The sequence below is a fragment of the Siphateles boraxobius genome, unplaced genomic scaffold (assembly GCF_051911475.1).
Source record: "Siphateles boraxobius isolate OS27281-9 unplaced genomic scaffold, OSU_SipBor_1 77, whole genome shotgun sequence".
NCBI classification, from domain to species: domain Eukaryota; kingdom Metazoa; phylum Chordata; class Actinopteri; order Cypriniformes; family Leuciscidae; genus Siphateles; species Siphateles boraxobius.
Genome location: NW_027509205.1, coordinates 12,548,438 through 12,573,702, shown reverse-complemented (window position 1 = coordinate 12,573,702; position 25,265 = coordinate 12,548,438). Strand labels below are relative to the sequence as shown.

Sequence of the window (25,265 nt, the reverse complement as noted above, 5' to 3'; positions counted from 1 at the left end):
GCAAAACAATGCAAAACAACAGTGCAAAAACAGCACTAGAACTTAATCCAAACTCAAACTGTAAACAACATGTAAGCCTATGTAGCCTTAGTAAACACAGTTGTGAAGTGCTACGCAAATTTTAATGTAACTGCTATACACACAGAAAATTGGACTGGGGGTCTTACATGCGCTTCATGTGGCACACTAGCACACACACGCAAGGTCTCTCGCTCACTCCCTGTCTGGCGTGCGTGCGCTACACGGTTTGGAGCACGAGCTCTTGCTCGCTCGCTCGCTCTTCCGGGGGATTTGAACTAATTTGCGGACATCAGGGAGCCGCTATCAATATGCGGGAGACATCCCCATCTTTGATAGGCAGACGAGTGATAACAGCCAGAGGTGGGCACAAATACATCAAAAACAATTTTGTTAAAAAAAATACAAATACTGGCTAATAAAATGTAACAAAATAAAATACAAAATACTGATGTGAAAAATGTATTTAAATAAAATACAAGTAATTAGTATTTTGAAAATACAAAAATACTACCACAATAATCTTGTCTTTTTTTTTATTACTGAAAGGTCAATAACACAAATAGTAGCAATAACACAAATATGAGAAATGTGTAAATTCAAAATGGCGAAGCAACTAAATAAAAAAGTATGGGCATTTCACTCATGCTGCGTCCCAATTCGCATACTATCCGTCCTAAATAGTATTCGAAATTAGAATTAGTACGTCCCAAATCGTAGTATGTTGAAACGAGTGTTCCAAAGATACCCGGATGGTCTACTTTTTCCGGTCAGAATCCGAAGTGCAGATCGATGCACACTTTAACGGCTGATATTGCCCACAACCCATCGCGCGTTGGACGAGGATTCGATTAGAACTACAAACACGAGTGAAAGGTGTTAAAAAACTACAGACATGGAGGACGCGCGAGTCCGGTGGTTATGTAGAAAGGTTTAGATAAAGGGGTTTGAGTGGGTAATTATCAGTATCTAACATGACGAAAAATTATTTATTCAATGTTGTCTACATTATATTGCATCTGCAGCAGCATTGTGAACTGTTGTAGATACGTTTAGCCATTAAATTTTAAATGCATCATTACATTCAAATTGCAAACACATGAGGAGAGTCACCGCATTAATGACCCACGGCTGCAGACCAAGGTGCCACAACATTTCTCTCCGAAACGGTAGGAAATTAAATTAGATTGAATGGAGGATTTTAACTGTGACAAGATGATTGACAGGGCAGTTTACGGTGGCTGGACGCACGCGACAGAGCTGTCCGTTAAAGATGACGAAGTAGTATGTCCCAAAGCTTGCCTACTCTTTTGCTACACACTCAAAAGTATGTACTTTTTCTTCACAAAAGAGTACATACTTTTAGGTCGTAGTATAAGTAGGCGAATTGGGACGAAGCCTCAACCTCTACAGGGCCTGAAATAGCTCCCTCTGACATAAATGGCATGTATAGCTAAGTTCACATCAATGGTGTGGTAGGCTGCCCTTAATAACAAAACGTGTTTGATGTAGGCTACGTAGCCATATTATCACCGTTACTCTACTCGTGTCTTAAAGGACAAGTTCGGTATTTTACACTTAAAGCCCTGTTTTAAGATCGTTTCTGATGAAATAGAACGGTTAAGAATGAAATTTGGACAAATGCAGCTGTCCCGAGAATTTTCGGTTTCTGTGTTAGCACCCCCCACCTCCACAATGGTTTCATAGGGGCACTGGAACAATCATTCATAAAACGCATTCAACTTTAGTTTACAAAGACGTGAAACTCACCGAGTGGTCTGGGGTGTTCACTGATATGCTCACACAAAAATCGCTGCAAAAGATGCTTTCCAACAGGTGTTTTACCATTCGTTGTAAAAGTGTGGACCTATTTTTCCAAACGCCTCAAAACCGGACATTCTTCCATTGAGAGCTTGAATAATAGACACTCCACCACAGTTGGTGGCGATATTGCACCTTTGCCAATGTTTGGATAGCGTAGCCTACTATACCGCGACTGCATAACTACAGAAATAATACAAACAACCCCATTCCCATTTCCGTCGGTGGAGTAATACCGTACCTCACAGAACATCCAATACAAGTCAATGGAGTTGGACAAAAACTATGATAAAACCTGTTGGAAAGCATCTCTTGCAGCGATTTTTGTGTAAAAATAACAGACCGATAATTTGTCACAAAATCAAAATTCCATTTTTATCATAATATATACTGTATGATTAATCATAATATGTATGGGTTTGTTTAACAAACGAGACTCTAACTGCCCTGACCCCGTGTGCCTTTTCCATAGTAGAATCACGCTGCGTGCGCAATTACTGAAAAACAATAGGATTGATGATTATTTTTTATACAAAATCAATATTTCTCATGTAATACGTTTAAAAACGTGTAAAAACTGCAGATGGTGAACGTTATATTGTGAACGCTTTGCTTGCTTAGCATGGAGATTTCAGTGGAGTTACGACAGACGCGCTGTTTCATAATAGGTAGGGCCTATGATGTCCTTTTATGAATGACAACACAGTGCATTGGTCTCATAAGGCACAATTATTTTCTCTATAATGCCGTTCAGTGTGCAATATGTGTGTGTGTAGACTGTATATTTTTCACAAAACACTTTACCTTAATGCCGTTTTTAAGAGTTCTAAACTCATTCACTTCTTGGAGGGACCCCGGTCTACAGGGTGTCACGTGATTTTCGTGCATCTAACCTGGACATTGCCATTGCCAACATCAGACCGAAAATATGGCAAAATCATTTACTATGGTGATTTTTCTTAAGTATTTAAAATACTACAAATACACTCCCTCAAAATATTTTGTTACAAAATACATTTTAATTTTTCCACACCTGCAAAATAAAAATTACAAAATACACTAAAGTAATTAAATACGTATTTAAAATACATTTAATTGAAATACTGCCCATGTCTGATAACAGCTTGACCGTGAGTGAAACCTAAGCGCTTGCGCACGGATAGGAGGGGGCGGGTGACATTCATTTTCGGTTTACGTTTTCAGCTGTTTTTTTTTATTTCGGCCCGAAACCGATAATGCCATTTTCGGCCGAACATTTTCGGCGGCCGAAATTTCGGTGCACCCCTAATAACAGCACTGTCAGCTTCTGAGTGATTTTTTAGGAATTTTCCACAGGCTATACTAGATATAGGAACAGGCAAGCGGAATATAAAACGAATATGGATTATTGAATTTTTAATAATGAAAACGTGTGTGAACTGTTTTGAATTGAAACATTCACAGCTTAAATATACAACCATGTTGAATTTCAGCCCATAAAAATGCAAGCCCTAAAAATACAACGCATTAAAATGCAAGAAGGGTTAATGCAATGCATATTTTGTCAAGTAGTGCAATTCAACAAGCTTTTTTGTTTCAAAAACATTTGTTATTATTTTACTTCCATACACATGCCAAAGTGACAAGTCCCACCCCTCATGCACAATTATCTCAAACACAAAGCAGTGTGCTAATGTCTCTCTCTGCTGGACGGAGCATGTTATTTCACCAGTATGGTAATATTTCACCAAAAAAACATGAATCAGCTCACCAAAAACCTGCATTTAAGCATTTAAAAAGGGGGCAAAAACAAAGTTAAATGCAAATAATAAAAAGATGAATTAATATAATCATACAGGGCAGTAAAATACAAAATGTTATAGATTCAGAATTTAAAAAGTGACGAGAAAAACCTTGGAATTTGTTTTGTTGTTGACGCCAAAGGTGAAGTAAAAGAAAATACAACCCAGTTACTCAATTAATATTTTATTTCGCCTGATTTACAATGGCTTACGAAAAACTCCCCAACTGTAACAAAATTAGCGGTTTGAAATCTATTTTATTTATCACACACTGGTATAAAATACCATTTGATGCATTTAATGCACATTTCTTGTACTCTGTGAGTGAGTATGCTGTATTTCCAGGGAGCAGCAGGCAGACGGGCGGTTCAGTCCTGGGGGAGACCGAGGCAGCTGTGTCACCCTGCAGAGCCCGCGGGGCAACAGAGACGGGGCTTTTAATGTCCACTAATCCGGATTAGCTGCTCAAGGGACGGCAGAAAACATTCTCTTCTCACCCTACCAAATGCATTCAGCAGGACCAATAAATAATGCACAGCACAAAGGGAGCAGGCAGGGGATAACATTTGGTTACTTACTGATGCACCTTACAGTGAAGCTTTTATAATGGAAATGAAGGATTAATGCTTTTGGGAGAAACATGTGAGTGGGAATTCATATTCATTTCAAGCTAAATTGTCTGTTGGAGAGATGCTGGAGAAAAGGACTGACACGAGGAAAAGGAAGCTGTTCTGCCACGAGATGACGCTAGACACTACAGAAAACAGTTGGTGAGAATTCTTTGGTGGGGTGAGAAGGCTACAACTGAGAACACACACACACACACAAAGTCTGAAAGTCAAACATTAGATAAAGAAAAATCGCAGGACTTTCACAAAGTGAACAGGTGCAACAGAGACTACAAAGAAAGACTGTTGCAAAATTTCCCTGTAGCATGTTGATCTAAATTTAGCCTTCAACATCTTCAATACCTACAAAGAGAATATTTAATCTGTGTGTTTGCTTTAGAAGCACAGCATAACACTTAAAGCCTTTTTCCCAGCAAATCAATGTAAGAGTGTTTTTAGGGCCCAAGCAAGTGAATCGGTTTGTTTGGACAATTTATTTAAATTAAATGAATAAGAACCACTTTATTGTCTTAACATGCAAAATACTACATGGGACACTTTGTTTTTGTAGTAAAGCTGCAGCTTAGGTGTACATTTTCACCACTCGCCATAAACTATACTACTATAATAAAGGATATAATTGGTATTTGCCCAAGATGATGAATTATTATGTGGGCAGCTATGTATATGAATGTAGGGAAGCAGTGATACATGACTGATACATTGACCACATGAATGCTGGCAAATCAAACAAACATTTTTTATAGGCAAACATGTGTCCTATTAGTATACAGCTTAGGAGACAGGCGCTGGGATTCACACATGTGGCTCCCGGAAGGACAAGACATTTACCATCCAGCTGGATAACAGATAACTGCTGTGTGGTCAGAACTCAGAACAAATCAAATCAGTGGTTTTGTAATGCTTGTCAAGAGTGTGTGTGTTTCTGTGTGTGTACTTGTACAACTATCTTTGTGAGGACCAGTTTGAATTTTTAGACCATCGGAGTCAGGACAAAGAGTAACGTGAGGACATTTTGGCCAGTCCTCACTTTCTGAGAGCCCTTTAGAGGCCTGTTTGAGGGTCAAGACTTGGTTTTAGGGATAAGGTTATAATGAAATGAAGGAACCTGTTTCAGATGAAATCTACTCCTTATGAGCTCAGAGGAACACTCATGTTCAGTAAACCACAGACTAGAACCAATGTCAAACAGAGATGTCTGTCTGTTCAGAGGGTTAAACTATGGAATAGTCTTGATGATGAACTAAAAACATGTAAATCCATAGGTAGCTTTAAGAGATTATTTAAAAAAAAAATTACATTATATAAAGCTGAATGAACTTAGCTTCTTTTTCTTTTTAGTCATTATTTATGCAAGATGACTTTGGTGTTGTGCGTTAAATAAATAAAATATAAAAAGGATCGGCGCAATAAGCATAAGCTTCAGCCGACACCTTTTCGGTCAAGAAACTTTTAATTTATATAATTTTATTTATTTATTATTATTATTTTGATTATTGTTTATATGGTAATTAAATTTTTGTTTCCATCGTTTATAAATTGTTTTTTTTTCTTCCCCTTTTCTGTTGAAATTGACTGAAATAAAAACTAACTAACTAACTAACTAACTAACTAAGTTAAGGGTATGTTAGGGTAAGAGTTCGGGTTAGACACTTGAGATGGGTAGGGTTAGGGTAAGAAGCTAGAGATTGCATTGTGTCAATGAATGTCCTCACATAGATAGATCTACAAAAGTGTGTGTGTGTGTGTGTGTGTGTGTGTGTGTGTGTGTGTGTGTGTGTGTGTGTGTGTGTGTGTGTGTGTGTGTGTGTGTGTGTGTGTGTGTGTGTGTGTGTGTGTGTGTGTGTGTGTGTTCATGCATACGTTTTCAGATGTATATGTCTGGTTATTCAAAAACCCAATGCATATACATATATAATGCATATATGCAAATCATACAATGCCTTGTATACACTACTATGGTGGATATGCTTTCAATTTCTAAATTAAAATGTATTGATATTTCTTGTATGCCTTAAAGGTGTAACTGTCCAGACACTAGGGATGTAATGGTACACGTATTCCTACTGAAAATGTTCGATATGGCTGCGTGACACCCAGTGTTGGGCAGTAACGCGTTACTAGTAACACATTACTGTAACGTAGTTACTTTTGACAGTAACTCATACTGTAACGCATTACTTTTTAAATAAATTAACTCTGTTACCGTTACCATTTGGTGCGTTGTCCATTACTTTTTTAAATTAATTAATTTTGGCTGAAGTGTAGCCTACAGCCTAACCTGTTTGCAGCAGCCACGCATTGTAGGATTGGTAGTAGAGTTGCTTGCCACCAGTCCCTTAAATTACGGAATTGTCCCCTATTTACAAGTAAAATGATGCGTCCCGTATCAAATCAATAAGGGAAGCGATTTGTCCCGTATTTTACTTAAGGCCCACACATAGCCTAGTTGGATAAAAACATAAGGATTTACTATACTAATAGCAAATAGCCTATAAAGAAATCAATTGCACAATAATGTTACATTATGATTAGAATCAAATGAATTTTGTCCAGTTTCTAAGCTTAGAAAATGCACATTTATACGGGCTGAATTTTATAGACCTAAAATATTGTTTAGTAATTCTGTGAATTACACTGCGCAAACCAAAGTAATACTACCCACCGGAAAAAGAAGGGTTGGCTCTCAGTCTCCACAGAACAAAATATTTATTTTATTTTATTTTATTTTTAGTGTTCGCATTTATGAGGAAGAAACAATGTTACGGACGTGACAGTTCTCCGTACCCCAGCGCTCTGAAAGCGGCACTAAAATATGCTTTAAAACTTTCACAGAGACATCAAACAGAAAGCACAAAACCTTTCTTTAAAGTGAATTTCGTTTTGTATCAATTGTATCTTAGTTTTAATCAATGTTTCATCAACCAATTGCCCGGATTTAATAAATAAGAAGTAAATATAGCAGACGATAGATAATCACGAAACGGAGGCGCCAGCGCGTGAACTGGGGCTCGTCTCATAAATGAACCGAAGCTCGGCGTATAAGGTAACCTACTCAGACACGTCTACTTTTAAACAGAACAATTCAAAACCAAAGAAAACAGACTACAGACTGCTCTCTTCTTATGTAATCCGTATGAAATGTGCATTTCTCTCTGGCGCGTCTACTGCAAAGATCGCGAGTCAGCATAGCGAGTCACTTCAGAAATCCTTGTGATATATTCAGTTTGTGCTGGTCTGACTTAAATAAAATAGTGTTTAAAAATTACTTTCTGTTTAAGTCAGTTTTGTGTAGACCATAAAGAATAAAAGAACATTAATGGTAACATTAAAGAGAACATTAAAGAATTTTTTTTTTAAAGGAACTAAAAAGTTAATTTTAACAGTAATGCATTACTTTTTGGTGTAAGTAATCAACAAAGTAATTGAGTTACTTTTTTAATGAAGTAACTGGTTACTGTAACTAGTTACTATATCTTAGTAACTAGCACAACACTGGTGACACCACTACGGTGGCCCAGTAGTGCACAACACAACGAAATTTAAAAAGCAAACATAAGTTCACAACACAACGAAATGAATCCACAACACAACGGAAATGAGCCACAACACAACGGGAAATGTACAACACAACAAAATAAAGCCGCAACACAACGGAAATGCTCCCGACCACTAGATAGATGCTCTCGGAGCGCGGTAAAGCTAGTTTTCCTTGCAATTGTTCTATAGAGTGAGCAGTCTTAATATATCAATACCAGGATTAGTTTTAACATTATGTAACCATTGTATATCGACATAAAATATTACTTTAAAATCCCCAACATGAATTATAGCTGAGTATTTATACTCGAGAATGCTTTGACCCGCCTCCACTGCGCATGATCTCTAGGGAACGTCTGGCAATTACACCAAGTGGTTAAAACGTATCATTTATTTGATAAATAAAAATAAAAACCATTTGGTGAATTGCAGAATTACAGGAAGGTATTGGCACAATTTAACCTTTAATAAGTCACTCTGGTCACCCGACCTATCACAAGCTTTGGGACATGAAAAAAAAACCATTAGGTGATTTAAAGTAGGCCTAATGTTTTTATAAAAAACAAATTGTGTACTGTGCATACAGGGAGCTATTGGCACAGTTTCACCTGTTGTAAGTCAGTCTGGTTAATAGGAACTACAACCTTTGAAACATGATAAAAGAAAAAAAACGTATAAAAAACAATAATTGTTTACAGTAACTTCTGCAATGTTACAACGCTCAAAGTTCAAAGGAAGATATTTTATTTTAAAGGGGTGGTTGATTGCGATTACACTTTTTTCATTTTAAATAGTGTGTAATATTGCTGTTGGTGCATGAACAGTATCTGCAAAGTTGCTACGCTGAAAGTTCAACGTAAGCAGAGATATTGTCTTTTAAAAATCAGGAGGTTTAATGCCTACAAAAACGACTCGAATGGGACTACAACGAGATACTTCCCGGGTTTTATACGTAACTAACCCATAAATTTACATCAACCCTCCCTCCGGAATATGCAAAAAAGGGGGCATGGCCATATTTCTACGGCTTTATCGAAGAGGAAGAGTTCTAGTGGAGAGCTGTAGCCATGCCATCGAAAGTGTGTTATTTTCACCCAGCTGTCAGGTCTTCTGTGTTAAGGCTTCCTACGGACGCTGTAGTTCGTCAACAATGGCTACAATTTATGTTCCAGAAAATTACAATCGTTATTTAGCTCTCTGTGCTGCGCATTTTACGGAAGACAGCTTCCAGAATCTCCACAAATTCAATGCCGGATTCAACAAGAAGCTGTTACAAAAGCATGAAGCAGTTCCAACTTTAAAACCAGAGGCAGCAGTTGTTGGGCCACAACCTGTAAGTAAGACTTATTTTTAAATGTATTACATTTTAAATGTATTTGCATGTATAATTTTAGACGTAATGTTTTAGTTTTTATCAAGGACGTAAACAAATGCCAGCGCTGGCTTTAGCAGCCACTTAGTTATGCTATTTCGTGTCTATGACAAACGCGTACAAACATTTTGGACCTGAATTTGTAATTATGTACTAATTTTGTAAATGTATTTTCCATGTATACTTTATGACGTAATTTTTCAATTTGATCAAGAACGTAAACCAATGCCAACGCTGTTTGTTTATTGTAGCCAGTTAGTTCAATGCTATTTTGTGTGTATAAGACAAACGTGTATAAAGTTCAAAAAATTATATGTAATCACAACAGCAAACTTCAGCTGCAACATTCCTCCTAGGTTAGTGACATCACTAACCCTAAAATTTACATAAACCCCGCCCCCGGGAACAAGATTTAGAGATTTTCATGACAGAATATGCTAATCAATGACTAGAAGATAGATACACATAAGCAGGGCTCTCAAGTCTCACGCATTGGGCGTGAGACACACGCATTTCAACCCGTTCACACGCTCACACGCCACACCTTGTATTTCTCACGCTGAGGAGTAAGGGAACTTGTCCCGCTATACAATTAATACGAGGCGCAGGCAAACGGAGGGAAGTTCTCTCCCGAGTTCATAGCATCTGTCTCGAGTTATACAGAGTTAAATGTTAGCTACCAGCCAATCAGAAATTAGAATTAGTTGTTTCCGGGTAAATTATGTGTTCCCGCTGCAAGCACGTTCGTTACTAGACAACACGCGCACACACGGAGTGGAAGTTGAAATAGCATGATCTGATGAATGCGGTTTGCGGACATCTTCATTTTTTTTAAAAGCAGCTCATTTGCATTTAAAGGGACAGGCACAAAAACGGTGCGTTTTTGCTTTCCCTCAAAAAGTGACAATTTTAACATGCTATATAAATTATCTGTGGGGTATTTTGAGCTAAAACTTCACATACACACTGTAGGGACATCAAAGGTTTATTTTACATCTTGTAAAAATGGCATTATACCACCCCTTTAATGTTTTTGAAAGAGGTATTTTACCCTCACCAAGACTGCATTTATTTGATCAAAAATACATTAAAAACTGTAATATTGCGAAATATTATTACTATTATATATTTTAAAATGTAATTTATTTCTGTGATTGCAAAGCTGAATCTTCAGCATCATTACTCCAGTCTTCAGTCTCACACGATCCTTCAAAAATGTGCTCAAAAACAAGTATGCTGCTTGTTTAATTCTTTGATGATCAGAATTTTGATCAATGTAATGCATCCTTGCGGAATAAAAGTATTTCTTTAAAAAGAACAACTTTTGAACAATAGAGTGTGTATGAAAACATTTTTGAGATCAAAAAAGGGGTAAGAAAAATATTATTACTTTCACCTGATCGCTATGCCAATTGAGTCATCTAGTAAATTCTTTTTTTTGTTGCTGAAAATTGTATTAATTTTTGTATTTATTTTTTATTTTAAGTATGAAGCTGACACGAAGAACTTGACCCTTTGAACTAAATTTATACATTTCATCATCATTATTTGTCATACATCCATTTGTCACAAACCCATGTTTCACAGTTATAATGGCATGTGTTCTTATTAGACCTGATGTACTATGGGCCTAAAAAGTGAGAAATAAATGATGATTTGTCATGATAAATGATTTGCATGGCATTACTCACTGAAAAGAGGGGGGTCTGGAATCACCAATCCCTCCAGTTCGCTCCAAGGGTGGTGGTAGCTCTTTGTGGCTCTCTGTGCACTGAGATCCCCCATCCGAGAGTGTGCCTTCAGCCAACACCAACTACAGCCAAACACACACACACACACACACACACACACACACACACACACACACACACACACACAATTACTCACAAAGGCTTCAGGAAGAAACTCTCTAGACTAACTACTAGCCCTGCATAAATAAGTAGACCAGCAGAAGCAAGAGAAAAGAGTACATTTGTTCGAGCAGACAGGAGTGTGAAAAAAGGCAAGTCAGTTCACTTGGCAGGCTTCCTGGTAAAGGTCTTGGCAGCTATTTCAACATATTTCAAATCAGCAATAAAAAATGACCACAATGGTATCATAAATGATGCAGTCTTTGCCTAAATCACACACAAAAACACTATTTTTCAGGTTGGTCTAGTGAAATTTCATGCAATAGAAAAGCAAATATCACTATGCTGTGCCTGAAATTGCCCCCTATACCCTTAAATAGGGCACTATTTGTAGACATTTGTAGTGGTGTTTGAATCCACACTGGACATTATCGAGTGCACTCATTCAATCCCATAATGCAACAATAACGGGTGTACAAATGATGTACTTTCAATTGCTGGAAAGAACCCATAATGCACTATGAGGGTCGCACTGAATTAATTCCCATGTCTGACCAGAAGTTAGCGCCCGCAACTGAATCATCAGTGTTGGGAGTAACGCGTTGCAAAAGTAATGCATTACAGTAACATATTACGTTTTGCTGTAACGCAGTAGTGTAAGGCATTACTAATCAATTTTCAGTAATATTTTACTCGGTACATGTTCGGTAAGGCTTGCGTTACAACAGACTTTTAGTTTTAATTGTAAAACAAACAAACAAAAAAAACCCCAGCAAGACTGCCACATTACGAATGAAAGATGCAAGTAGGCTAAATTAACTGTTCGCGGTCAGTCAAATATAGCCGCGTGTGAGGTCCAAGTCTGCAATTAAAGACTAAATGGCAGCGTCTGATATATTTGTATAGCGATTTATTTTTTACAGGAGTGCCGTGAGGTATGATTTAGGCCTCTGTGCTCGCGCTGGCCAGAGGAAAAGCGGCTAATGGTGAAGATGGCATGAAGAAGACTACATTCGCGAGATGGACGTATGGGCATTAGGCTATTCGTTCTGTTTTCTTTCTAAACAGTTAGGCTATGTTTATGTGGTATTTTTCATGTTTCCATCACGCAATCATGTTTTTGATGCCGTGGTGACGCGTTCATGTAAGGGCGGCGGCGCTGCCGATAAAGCACCTAAAAGCTGTCACAAAGAACCGGCAAAAGCAATGATTATGAATATGTCAAATATAGCAAGACATGTTGATTGTTTATTAATAAAGTCAAGTTGAAGTTGACGATGCTGACTCGCGATCTTCGCAGTAGTGAATGCACCAGAGAGAAATGCACTCATTTCATAAGCAGAGCAGTCTGTTTTCTTTCGTTTTGAATTGTTCTGTTTACAAGTAGACATTTCAATATAGATATATTTTTCAGGTCCGTACAATTAAAACAAAACGAAATTCACTTTAAAGAAAGGCTTCGTGTCTTCTGTGTAAGGTGTCTGTGAAAGTTTTAAAGCAGTCTTTTAGTGCCGCTTCAGAGCGGTCGCGTCCGTAACGGAGAACTGTCACATCTGTAACATTATTTTTTCCTCATAAATGCGAACACGAAAAATAAAATAAAATGAATATTTTATGTTCTGTGGAGATCCAACCCTTCTTCATTAGATTTGCGCAGTGTAATTCACAGAATTACAACAACAAAAAATCGTTGCCTCCTAAAAGTTAAAGATTTTTTTTTGTCACACATGACTGTCGATTTCCCTAATATTAAATATAAAACACATGTGTAGACTGATATTTTTCTAATGTCTGGACTCCTTTCTGGGAGGAGACTATGGATAAACAGACGTTTCAATATTTTGGTATTAATGCATTTTCTGAGAATTTATATAATTATATAAGTTAACTGCAAGTCTGCAAATGTAATGTCCATAACGCTGGAATTCCCAAATTTTAAATAATTTATCCTCAACTAGTTTTGTGGTGTAGGTCTACATATTTTATAATGTTAAGTTAACTTCAAATAATACTAATAGTAATTTAAAGATGTGGTAGTATTGGATCTGGACGGGAAGGATAACGCTGGGAGTTGGAAGTGGTGTGTTGCGATTCTGCAGGTTCGTGGATCTGAGTGTCGCGATTTCGGTTTCATATCGCATATCCTTACAGCCCTAGTCATTTTAGAATGTTAAGTTCTACTTCTGTATAGTTATTTTGGTGAAAGTAACTCAAAAGTAATACAGGAGTAATGTAACGCATTACAATTCTGAGACAGTAATATTGTAAGGTAATGAATTACTTTTAAATAACAGTAACAAGTAATATATAATGTATTACAGTTTGGAAGTAACTTGCACAACACTGCGAATCATGCATCCATTTTCCAAACCACTGGTCCAATGTGGGTACAGCGTAATATCATACAGGTATAAATTCCTTGGTAATCGATTATTACATTGTTTAATTAAGGGTTGTACATAGTTTCCATGACAGAGTTCAAGATTAATGTTTTATTTACTACTGGAGCTGCCAGTTTGCTAAGTTTTAAAATGATTATTAAACGGCAAGCACAAACTATGCAAACGCGGCAGCCCTTCCGGTGCACTCAGTGTCCGAAATCCCTCACTGGTTTTCATTCACTTCTTCAAGTGGACTATATTAGTGGATTGATTTAGGGAATAGTGAATGAGGGTATGGGGGCAATTTCGAACACAGCTTATGGTCCGACTCCTCTTCAATTAATCAAAAAGGGGTCTTAAAATGTAGTACAGTGCTTTTATGATCTAAATAACGGAGGGTAGATGTAGATACCTAAGGCTACTCATAAAAAACACACTCAATTGTTTATATTCTGTACAAAAAACAATGATACAACTTTAGAGAATGGCAGAAATCCAGTACACTATGGTAATTAAATCAGTGATCATGATATAGTACACTGAAGTTCTCCGTGTTTGGACACTCAGCAGGCGATGAAGCAAATATTTTAGTGCTGCAGTGGCACAGCTCAATGTCATGCATCTCAGCATGTCTGTGCAACTCTCTGCAGCTGGAGGCTCGCTGGACTCCACTAACCTGTATTTTGCACCTCACACCAACTTTAACCAACACACAGGTCTAACAGCTGCTTATAATAGTGTAGAAGTGTGTTTTAGAGCCGATAATCAGATTATTATATAAGGTAAATATTCAAACAATCCTGTATTGTTGTCCTCATCTCTTATCTGGTTTCCCAGCTTGGCCAGCTGAAATCCGTCTATGTTTTTGATTCAGTAAAAAGAGCTACTCATAAGAGCCATTCATTCAGGAATCAGACTACACTGGCCATTTATTTGCTTGACTAAAAAGAGATGGTTTATAAGTGTGATTTATTTGGAAATCTAACTATACTAGTTGTACTATATGTTTTTGATTCACTAAGAAGAGCCAGTTCATAAGAGTCATTTGTTCAAGAATTGGAATACACTGGTCAGACTGTTTTGTTTGGTTCACTAAAACAAACCAGTTCATAAGATTCAGTAGTTCAGGATCTTTTTAGTTCAGGAAAAAAAAGGATTTTTTTGAGAATCTAATTACACCGGTCATGCTGAATGTTTTTTATTCCGTAAATAAAAGCCAATTAATAGGATTCATTCACTTATCAAACAACACAGGTCATGCTTTTGGTTTAAATGGATAGTACACCCAAAAATGAAAATTCTGTCATTAATTACTCACCCTCATGTCATTCCAAACCCGTAAGATTTTCATTCATCTTCGGAACACAAATTATCTTTTTGATGCAATCCGAGATCTTTCTGTCCCTCCATAGACAGCTATGCAACAAAAATTTTGGCGCTTCAAAAAGTTCATAAACAGATCGTAAAACTAATCCATATGAATTGAGCGGTATAGTCCAAATTTCTGAAGAGACACGATCCTTTTATATGATGTACAGATTTAATATAGTATTTTATTCTTAATAACGTGCTGCGTAACAAGAGAATGAACCTCATTGGTTCTCGCAAGACAAGCAAACATTCTTGAGCTTCCGTTTATCGTAACTGATGTGTGAGTTGATGAATATTTATATGTGAGCTGTTTGGGAATCTAACTACACTAATCGGGTTGTACGTTTTTGATTCACTAAAAACTGCCAGTTCATAAGAGTATGAGTATTTGTCCAGGAATCGAATTACCTCAAAAAAGAACTCCACTAAAATCAGCTTAGGCCTGGGTTTTTTTTTTTTCAGCAGGGTCGATATATTTATACTTTACAATGTCACAATCTATACAAGACAGAGAGGAGGGGACCATTCGTCTCACTTACCCAGGACACCACTCTGCCGTTGAAGCAGGGCAGCTTGGCGTTATCATCAGAGATTTCTTCTTTGACAACTCTGCGGGAAAGAACACAAACTGTTAGGGACTCTGTGAGACCAGCACCCAGAATTGCACATCAGTTCACGTCTATTTGCAAAAGCTGAGGCATACTGAAAGCATGTCACGCTCAAACAGCGGAATTTTCCACTTAGCTCTCAACTGCTGGCTGCTCATGATGAGAATGCTGAACGCCCCTGTTGACCGACTACTCTATTGAAAACTACTCAGTTTTAACGGGCCTCATTAGTATCTCATGCACATTTCAGATTACCTACTAAAACTGCTGTTGCTGGACCGATAGAGTGGCTTAGTATAAATGTACATCTAATATTTTTGTAAATGTATGCACATTTATGAGTATTGAGGGTATATATATACTGTATATATATTCAAGTCTGGGCACATTTATACTGTGAAAGGTGTCAGGGCACAAGAGGTTATTAATAGAGTGAGCGAGTGTGTTAGCAGAGTGTCCATCCATCCTAGGCTGTAAATTCCCTACATAAATACCACACAGTTACCCTTTAACCCTCCCAGTCGAGGTTCAGCAGTCACACACCTGCTGGTATCTTGTCACTGTGTGCAGGACTAGTACATACACACAAACCACATGAGACTGACAAAACCATTAAAGGGAAGGCTTGATTCGCAGTCTGACAAAGCAGGGTTACTAGGGATGCACAACATATCTTTGACCGTATTGATAAAACAAACATGAGATCATTCAAATTTCAACAGAAGATATAGAAAATCATAAATAAAGTTGTCTTAAAAAATACATTCTATATTATATTCCATATTTGTAATGCTGAAAAATCCAATAATTGACTCTAAATATAACTGTATTAAATAAAATATTCACATCTGAATAACCACTAAAATTACAATGATTTCTCACAAGTCAACAAGTACAACACAGTCACTTGTTGTTCATTAAGTGAGTCTTACATTGCGAGTTCAGCAACTCCTCTGACTGATTCATAAGTGGTCCTGTTGGACCTCAGCTCTGCTTTTGACCTGGTCGACCATGATATTTTAATCTCTCGCCTTGAAGCTTCTACAGGTTTTAGGGGCATGGTGTTGGAATGGTTCCGCTCATATTTGTTTAACAGAAGCTATTCTGTTCGCATCGGGAAACAGTGCTCATCTAAAATGAAACTTGGGTCCGGCGTTCCGCAGGGCTCTATCCTTGGGCCAGAACTATTTACATTTACATTTACATTTATTCAATTAGCTGACGCTTTTATCCAAAGCGACTTACAATTGCTAGATATGTCAGAGGTCGCACGCCTCTGGAGCAACTAGGGGTTAAGTGTCTTGCTCAGGGACACATTGGTGTCTCACAGTGGATTCGAACCCAGGTCTCTCACACCAAAGGAATGTGTCTTATCCACTGCGCCATCACCACCCACTATTTAATCTATATATGTTACCTCTGGGTTCTATTTTAACTAAACATGGGGTTTCTTTTCACCTGTATGCCGATGATACCCAAATTTACTTGCCACTAAAACGTGATGACAAGTCTGCCTTAAAGCCACTACTGGACTGTATTGATGAACTAAAACTGTGGCTTACTGATAACTTTTTGAGTCTGAACGAAAACAAGACGGAAATTATCCTGTTTGGCCCCAGTGATCGTAGTACACATGCTTGTGACCTTCAAACGTTGTCACCTTTCAGTACCACCTGTATTCGGAATCTGGGGGTCTGGATTGATAACAACATTAACCTTGAAAAGCAGATAAGTGCTGTGGTAAAATCCTGCTTCTTTCATCTTCGTCTCTTAGTTAAGGTTAAGCCATTTTTGTCTAGTAAACACTTTGAGATAGCTATGCATGCATTTGTAACATCCAGATTGGACTATTGTAATTCTTTATATATTGGAGTTCCTCAGAAACACATCAACCGTCTACAAATAGTCCAAAATGCAGCAGCACGCCTCCTCAAAGGAAAACGTAAATTTGAACATATTACTCCAATTCTGATCTCGCTTCACTGGCTACTGATTAAATTTCGAATAGATTTTAAAGTTTTGCTTTTTGTTTTTAAATCTTTACAGAATTTAGCTCCCCAGTACCTATCTGAACTGCTTCACCCAGATCATAAGTCAAGATCACTTAGATCGGGGGATTTGCACTTACTTTCTGTCCCCAGGACAAGATTAAAAAATAGGGGTGACCGTGCTTATAAGCCTATGGATCCAAGCTATGGAATAGCCTACCTTTAAATATCAGATCTGCCCAAACTCTGACACTTTTTAAAACCTCTCTGAAAACGCACCTTTTTTCATTAGCTTTTAATGTACCTTGATGTGTCTGTCTTCTCTCTTTGACGTGTACTTGTTGGTTTCGTGCATGTATTGTCTATCTTTCTACTGCTTTAATAAGCACTTTGGTCAACGTCAGTTGTTTTTAAATGTGCTATACAAATAAAATTGTATTGTATTGTATAAGTGTCACTGATTCACTAAAGAGAGCTGTCTCATAAAAGTCATTAGTTCATGAAACGGACTACACAGGCAATGCTGTGTTTTTGATTTACTAAAAAGAGCCGGTACAAAAGATTCTTTTGTTTAGGAATCAGACAATTGGTTGTGCTGCATTTGTTTGGTTCACTAAAAAAAGAACTGGTTCAAAAGAGTCATATGTTCAAGAATCAGACTACACTGGCCATGCTGTATGCTTTTGGTTTACTGAAAAGGGCAGGATCATAAAAGTCATGGGTCGTGGAAGTAGAGTGTTCGCCCCGGGCCTGGACCCAGGTTACTTTTGAGCAATCTCAATTCAAACACAGACGTTGTCTTATTTATGAATGACAATGATTCTGCTATATCTATTAAACATTTGAAATTACGATCTTTCACGCTGCAGCTGAGCCAGAGAGAGCAAATATTAAGCTTCAAATAAAGATTGTATCTATTATTGTACCTGTATCTATAGGTGGCAACAAGTGACTATTAAAATCTATTTGATATATAAATCAATCATTCATTCAAGAGATTTGTTTAAAAATCCAATATGGTGTGAGGACCATAATGAAAATCATGAAAATTATTTGGTTCTGTAACTTCTGTTTTTTTTTTTTTTCCTCTGTTCCCAATTTTCAGTAAGATCTCAAAGCTCCATATCTGCAATCAAAAGTCACGTTTTAACAGGAACTCAAACATTTCTCATCAAAATACCAAACAACAAGTACCAACAATTGTTTAATTTGTTTCTATTTCTCATAGGGACTTTTGAGACAAACATCTGAGAAATGTTTCAAATGTCAGGCATGACTTAGAGGTATGACTGTGTAATTTATGTTGTAGAACGGGAAACTGGAAAGTGTCTGAATAACATTAACCACAGACCTTTTTTTAATCATAAATCGAACACAGCCACTCTAAAAACCCATTCGATGTTCCTGAGGGAACAAATTAGCCCTTCGTGTTTGCCTACTAACTGATGTCATGCCTGAACATCACTATATAGCATCTTTGCTTTTTTTTGTCACTAATACATCCATAGCAGCTTGTCATTTTCTAATTATTTCTAACAATTTTATAACTCTGTATCACATCACTTCTTACATTAATGTCTCTTTTAGTGCTTGTGTTGCAGCATTCCATCAAATCCCCAATGTATTAAAGAATCTGCTAAACAAATATATGTGGCCTAGATGTAATATCAGTAATTATATTTCAATAACAAAAATATCAACATTGTGCAGTCCTAAAATGTGTTGACAGAGCATTATGACTTGAGAAATTCCAGAAGTCTGTCGTAATTATAACGTCTTCCTCTCTGGTCCTCCAGAACTTCCAGGTCACATGACCCACACGGCTGTGAGACTGAGGAGGTGAGGTGAATGGGACTGAAGGATGATGATAACATGGTCTTGTGGAAGGAGTGACAAAACAAGGAGAGTTTCTACAGCCTACCCGAGCGTCCTGAGCCCAGCACAGGAAACATGGGTGTAACTCTAGTCATGGGTAGGAAGTGTTTGTGTCCTCTCAAGAGGTCTTTACAATATACAACAACATACAGCGAGGACTGTGGGGGTGGCCATAAGGAAGTGTGGTCTGTCCAAACTTGTAAGGGAAGGTAACGCCTTTCGTTTCACACTGGAGTACAAATCTGTTCTTTGGAGTACCGGTAATAATATTGTTTTAACGCATAAAAATAATTTGAAGCTATTTAACAAAGTTTCTTATAAGGACAGTTCTCTCAAACATTCAAAATCAGTCCTTATTTGCTCACCCTCATGATGTTCCAAACCTGTATGACTTACTTCTACACAAAAGATATTCCTTTTTTTTTTTGTACATGCAATGAAAAGCCAATGTTGTTTGGGATGGACCCCACTGCAATATATTTTATGGACATTTTTTTTTTAAATCGGTGCACAGAAGAATGTCATACTGGTTTGGAAAAACATGAGGGTGATTAATTGATGACTACATATTAATTCGGGGGTGAACTATCCCCTTAAGCAAGCAATAAAATATTAAGAATTAGAATAAAACAAGAATAATACAAGATTTGCATTATCTGAAGGAAATCTGAAGTGGTTCTAGCTCACGCTGGTATGCTATATATGGTTGCTAGAGCATTGTTTTGTAGTTACTAAGGTGTATGATGCAAAGAAAATATTAAACAAGCAGAAATATTAGAAAAACAAAAACTAATAAAAATGCAAAAGCACATCAAATTACTAAAACTTAAATTAAAAACAATATATATGTTCTTGTTTAGAAATAGAAATACTATAATAGTAAAATAGTAAAACTATAATAGTAAAATAATATTGAAATAACACTGGTTGTATCAAGTCAGATTTCTTAGAAAAGAAACAAACTCTCCTCAAAAAGGTACAATTTAAGGTACAATTTAGGGCTGCACGATATAGGGGGGAAAAGGTTATATTTATATAAAAAAAAATTGTTTTACAAATGCGACAAATATTGCAATATACAAACATTCCCCAGATGACTTGAATAGCTCTATTTGGATAGAAAGAATTAATCATTCTAGAATGATCTTGGTGATTTTGTTGAACAGTGAATCTGCATAGAAAATAATAAACAAATTAGAAATATAGATAAATACAATAGAACAAAGATATAAATGTAATAAACAGTTATTCAGGTAAGTCTAACAGTATTCAGGTTCATAAATTGAATAATAAACAAACAAACATAAAATAACACTATAGTCTTCACTGTAGTAATTAAATATAATTAATATTTGTTAAAGCTACAAAAGTGATTTACTCTTTGTATATTGTTGTTTGATTAACATTAATGACACATACAGCAGCAGGAATATTAGGCTGCTGTCACGTTAAGACTGAATGTACGGATCCCATATAAAGATATGCATCCGTTTTTTTCTCAATTGTTTACGTTCATATAAGCCATAAGCAACTGTGTTTACGAAGATACTTGCCAAGACGAGACGGGCATTTTGACACAATATTGTGTGTATATGTCCGTTTAAGCACAAATACATCATATCCTATGTAAACAAGAAATTGTTAACTAGGGCAAAGCTATTACTTTATTGCAGTTATGTTATCAATGCATGTGTGGGTGATAGTACAAAAGACCATTTTGCTAAAATAAATATATAAACAAACAAACAGGCAAACAAATAAATCTCATGAGGGAGCATGCCCCGAGAGAGACCCCACTAAACGGTTCACACTTCAACCCCCCCAATGTTCAAACCAAAACTATGCCCTTGAATGTGACTATCGCGGATGCGCACATGGCGATATCAATGCTAAAACTATAAATTGTGCAGCCCTAGTACAATTCATGTTTCATAGCCCAATTAGCCTTACTAAAAAGAGTAAAAGACATGCAAACACCATTGATGACATCATCCCATTGAGATCTAGCAGACGAAAATCAATATATGACCATGCATGCACATGCCCTCATTCAGAAATCTAGGGCTTTTCTGACTAGCAACCACATGGTCATGATATCATTTATCTACTTCAGGGATTTCCTGTGTTGTGGGACTTCTCCATCTGTGAGCTGCGGCCCAGCTCAGTGCGATCCTATAACAAATAATCAGGGCTGAGACAAGAGCCATCCCAGTCGATTAATGCCTGAAAATTACTCAGTGAATGAGACCATGAGATTATTCGCCTACAAACTGCTAAGTACAGAGTGATATACACTTCCAGTCAAACGCCAAACACATCCTTCCGCACAACACACGCGACAGCAGCGCTTTAAAAATTAAACACAACTGAAATCTTTCTGTGAAGTCAATGGGGGTCTGATAAATAATACATCAACCTGGCCTGACACCAAGGAATCCATTAACAGGTAACCATTAGTTAAAACACAAGAGCTTTGTATGCAACGTGTACTAAGGCTACTTAAAAGTGAAGGAAATCCATCTGGAGCATTATTCCCAGTCTTCATTTATACGCTCCACTGATATCTTGTTACACACATCAGATTCATTAAGATTATGTTATCCAACAATCACACGCAGCAGCAGCAGCAATGCAACAGAGGTAACTGGCACAAATCGGCCCTCAGAGAGATGGTGTTTAGGGAGTCTGCCCTCAAAGCTTTGAGCAAAGGTTTACAGGGGTATTAACAGACTGTGGTGGATAATATCTGAAGTTATTATCAGAAGCAGCAGAATGTTGTTTATTATTACGGAGGACACACACAGTGGGGATCTATGGCAGTAATAGTGGGATTAGCGATGTTTCTGTTGGACGCCGTAGGGCTAGTTATGACGCGATAATAAGGGGTGTGTCTCTACACCATCCCAGAGTTCTTAGGTTCATCTCAGCGCTGATCTGTGAATGTACATGTTCACTAGCCCACATTACAGAGGCCTAAGACCATCTTTTGTGCATTTGAGATCTCACAAGACTTGTACTGGTTGCATTTCTTCCTGCTTCGTGAATGGTTGAAGAATGAACAATGCAAGGCTGTCTAAAAATAATGGTTACCGCATTTAGCTGCACACATAATAAATCAACTCCCGCTGGGATGCATTTATGGTTCTGAAATGTGTCCAGATCCAAGTTTGTAGTTGGCATGCTGAAAATCAAAGTATTCTATTTGCACTGTAAAAAGAAAAATGTTTTGGGAGGTTTTACAAGAAAATTCAAGTTTTACCTCGAAATTTCACGTTTAATTACATGTTACTTGCTGTAATTATTAGTGAAATTTCCTAGAAATGTCTGAGTGAAAACTGTTCCAATTTGTTTTTTAGTGTAGGCCCAGATTTGCCACTCCACATTTTAACATTAAGTAGCTAAGGAGAACTAGCAGTCTGGATCTAAAGGTCAAGCGTTGTTTGTCCTCGCAATCTGCTTCACAGTCACCAGGGCCAACTGAGCGCTCAGTGCTAGGTGTGACAGGAAAGCAACACTGTTAGTAAACTATCCTATGTTAACAGGAAAAGCAAGTTTTTTGGAAGGTCATGCTAGGACACCAACATCATGCGTAGTGGTGCATAAGGGCATTTAAAAGCGTCTGATGAAGGTAGAAGATCAATAGCCTCAGCTATGTAGGATTAAAGAGGCCTTCAAATTCAAATTGTGACAAATAACCACATTCTCTACTGGACCGGAACATCTCCATCCAAGACACATCACTAAACATCTGTGCCTGTTTGTGTGTGTCTTTTAAGATCAAATGAGACAGTAATCTCTGAACCTAAATAAGGGATCCAGAATCTGGATTCCAGATACACCTTATAACATGACATGCGAAGCCTAGATCAAATCTATCTATTTATCCATCCATGAAATTACATATATAAGCAGCTGAACACTCTTTGAAATAAACAGGGAATACCATTCGCAAACCTTTTTACTTTCATAATGTGATGTATTTTAGAAAAAAACTGGATATTCAGGGAGGAAAAAATGTAAAGCAGAACTTGGATTGTGATAAATAGATGATTGGATCGTGATAAGTAGATGTTACATATTGAATGAAACCAAACCAAATGTCTGCTAAAATAATGATACACAGCTGTTTGGCTACTGGTTAACATTATGCCTCTCTAGTCATTTCAGAAGGAGTTGTAAAAACAAACCTTTTTTGGGCAGCAATGAACCATTTAAAATACACACAAAAATGTGCATTAAGATTGTTGCGATGTTTTACACTAGCCTTAATGATAACAAAACATTGTTGGAACCACAATTGTTTCAGATTATTCCAGTTGATGTACAATAAAAACATTGACAAATCAGAAGCCACCTGATTTTAAAGACCTCGAGCATTTAAAGCAACATACATAACTTATAATAAATAGAACTTTAGTTTAACTTATATAACTTATAATAAATAGAACTTTAGTAAATAGAACTTTAGAACTTTTGAGTTGGTGTGGACGCTAATATAGTTATCGTAGTTATTTTTCACGGTGTGAACAGACCTTTATTCAGTTCAACTGACTTAAGAAAGAAAATTTAAAAATAACTCAAGTAACTCAACATACTCAGCCAGAAGACTGTTTATGGCTACATAAAATAAAATTAAAGGTACTATATAGATACCAGCAGCACCCATAATTAAAAAAAAAAAATTTGAAATGCCAACCAGAATTTATTGTGTTTGTAACTACTGAGAATTGAATTGCTTGAAGTTATGCACTTGTATTTCTATTGCCATTATAATTACATTTAATAGCATGTAATATGTATAAGACTGTTTCTGTTAAATAATAATTTCTGTTAGAATAAACTTGTTTAATTGTTCTACAGCTTCAATAATGTTACAATATAACCTACTCAAAACACTAGTTGACCTATTGTAAACGAATATGAATACTTCTCAAATCTGACTCGATTTCAAAATGAACAATGTTTAACCATTACAGAATAATAGAAAGCTGAAATGATAGCCGCTCGTTTTATCTGCAACCTGTTTGCCATTTGGAAATATTAGGCAACTAATCCATATTCATGTTGGGTGACACTGACAAATTAGAAAGTGACAGTTACGCCTGACACCTGCGGGTTCACCACAGTCTCTCACTTCCCCTCAACTAACCTAGTGGTGATTTTGAAGTGACAGAAAATTGACTGAAAAGACTGAAATTCTGCTATACTAATGAGTTTGCAGTCTGAACAAATTGGGACCTGTGATATGTTCAGTGGATTTCAAGATTATGTTTGATGTCTTTCTTTGATTTGGTCAACACTGGTCAGTGCACGAACACACATACCTGTCTAACATGGCAGTCATTTTAATTAACGTAATTCTCCCCTCTGGGTAATTTGAGTGTGTTTGTTTTAGTCATAAAAGGAGCTGTCACCTTTAAAAGATCAGACTGACTTTGTCACGTCATGTTCAGGTTTCTATGATGATGCCTCTGATGGCCAGGCCTTAACTTCAAAAGATTCAATCTCGAGAGTTACCAGAGCACAAGTCACTGTCAAAAGGAGTTACATCACAAGATACTGTATTAGGAAAACACCATGATATATTTGCACCATGTGGACAACTCGAAGCATGCGACTGGAGTTGACAAAATTAGCTCTGTTGCAGTGCATGTGTGGTGCTGTGGCAAGCCATTTAACATTTATTCATTAAAACTAACTAGTATGTATTACATTACTAGTACTTATTTTAAAATCACTGTTAAGTATCAAATAGTGAGTGGTATATTTTTCAATTTCACTAATAACTAGAAACTAGCACTTCAACTTTAACAAATTGAAATATGAATAGGCCTTTTTTCTACTAGTCATCTTGTGTAAATAGCAACTAGATTATATTTACACTATGTAAAAATAGCAGTATTTTCTTTGCAATAAGTGTAAATAGCAGTTACTAGTTAGATGCTATTTATACTTATAAATAGTGGCAAATACTATTTGCACCTCAGTGTTGTGGTACATTAAACATATGCAATAATAACACTGTAAATTA

At 36.9% G+C, this 25,265-nt stretch overlaps 1 protein-coding gene across 8 annotated transcripts in view; it reads right to left on the bottom strand.

The window, feature by feature from the left end:
* The window catches only part of dvl1a (dishevelled segment polarity protein 1a), a 42,104-nt gene that overhangs the window by 15,142 nt on the left and 1,697 nt on the right, over positions 1–25,265 (bottom strand). For all 8 annotated transcript variants that reach the window (XM_077218066.1, XM_077218067.1, XM_077218069.1 and 5 more), the window contains exons 2-3: positions 15,303–15,372; positions 10,853–10,974 (exon numbers count right to left, since the gene is read on the bottom strand). In XM_077218066.1, the coding sequence (XP_077074181.1) occupies positions 10,853–10,974; positions 15,303–15,372 (192 nt within the window). The remainder of the gene's footprint in view (positions 1–10,852; positions 10,975–15,302; positions 15,373–25,265) is intronic.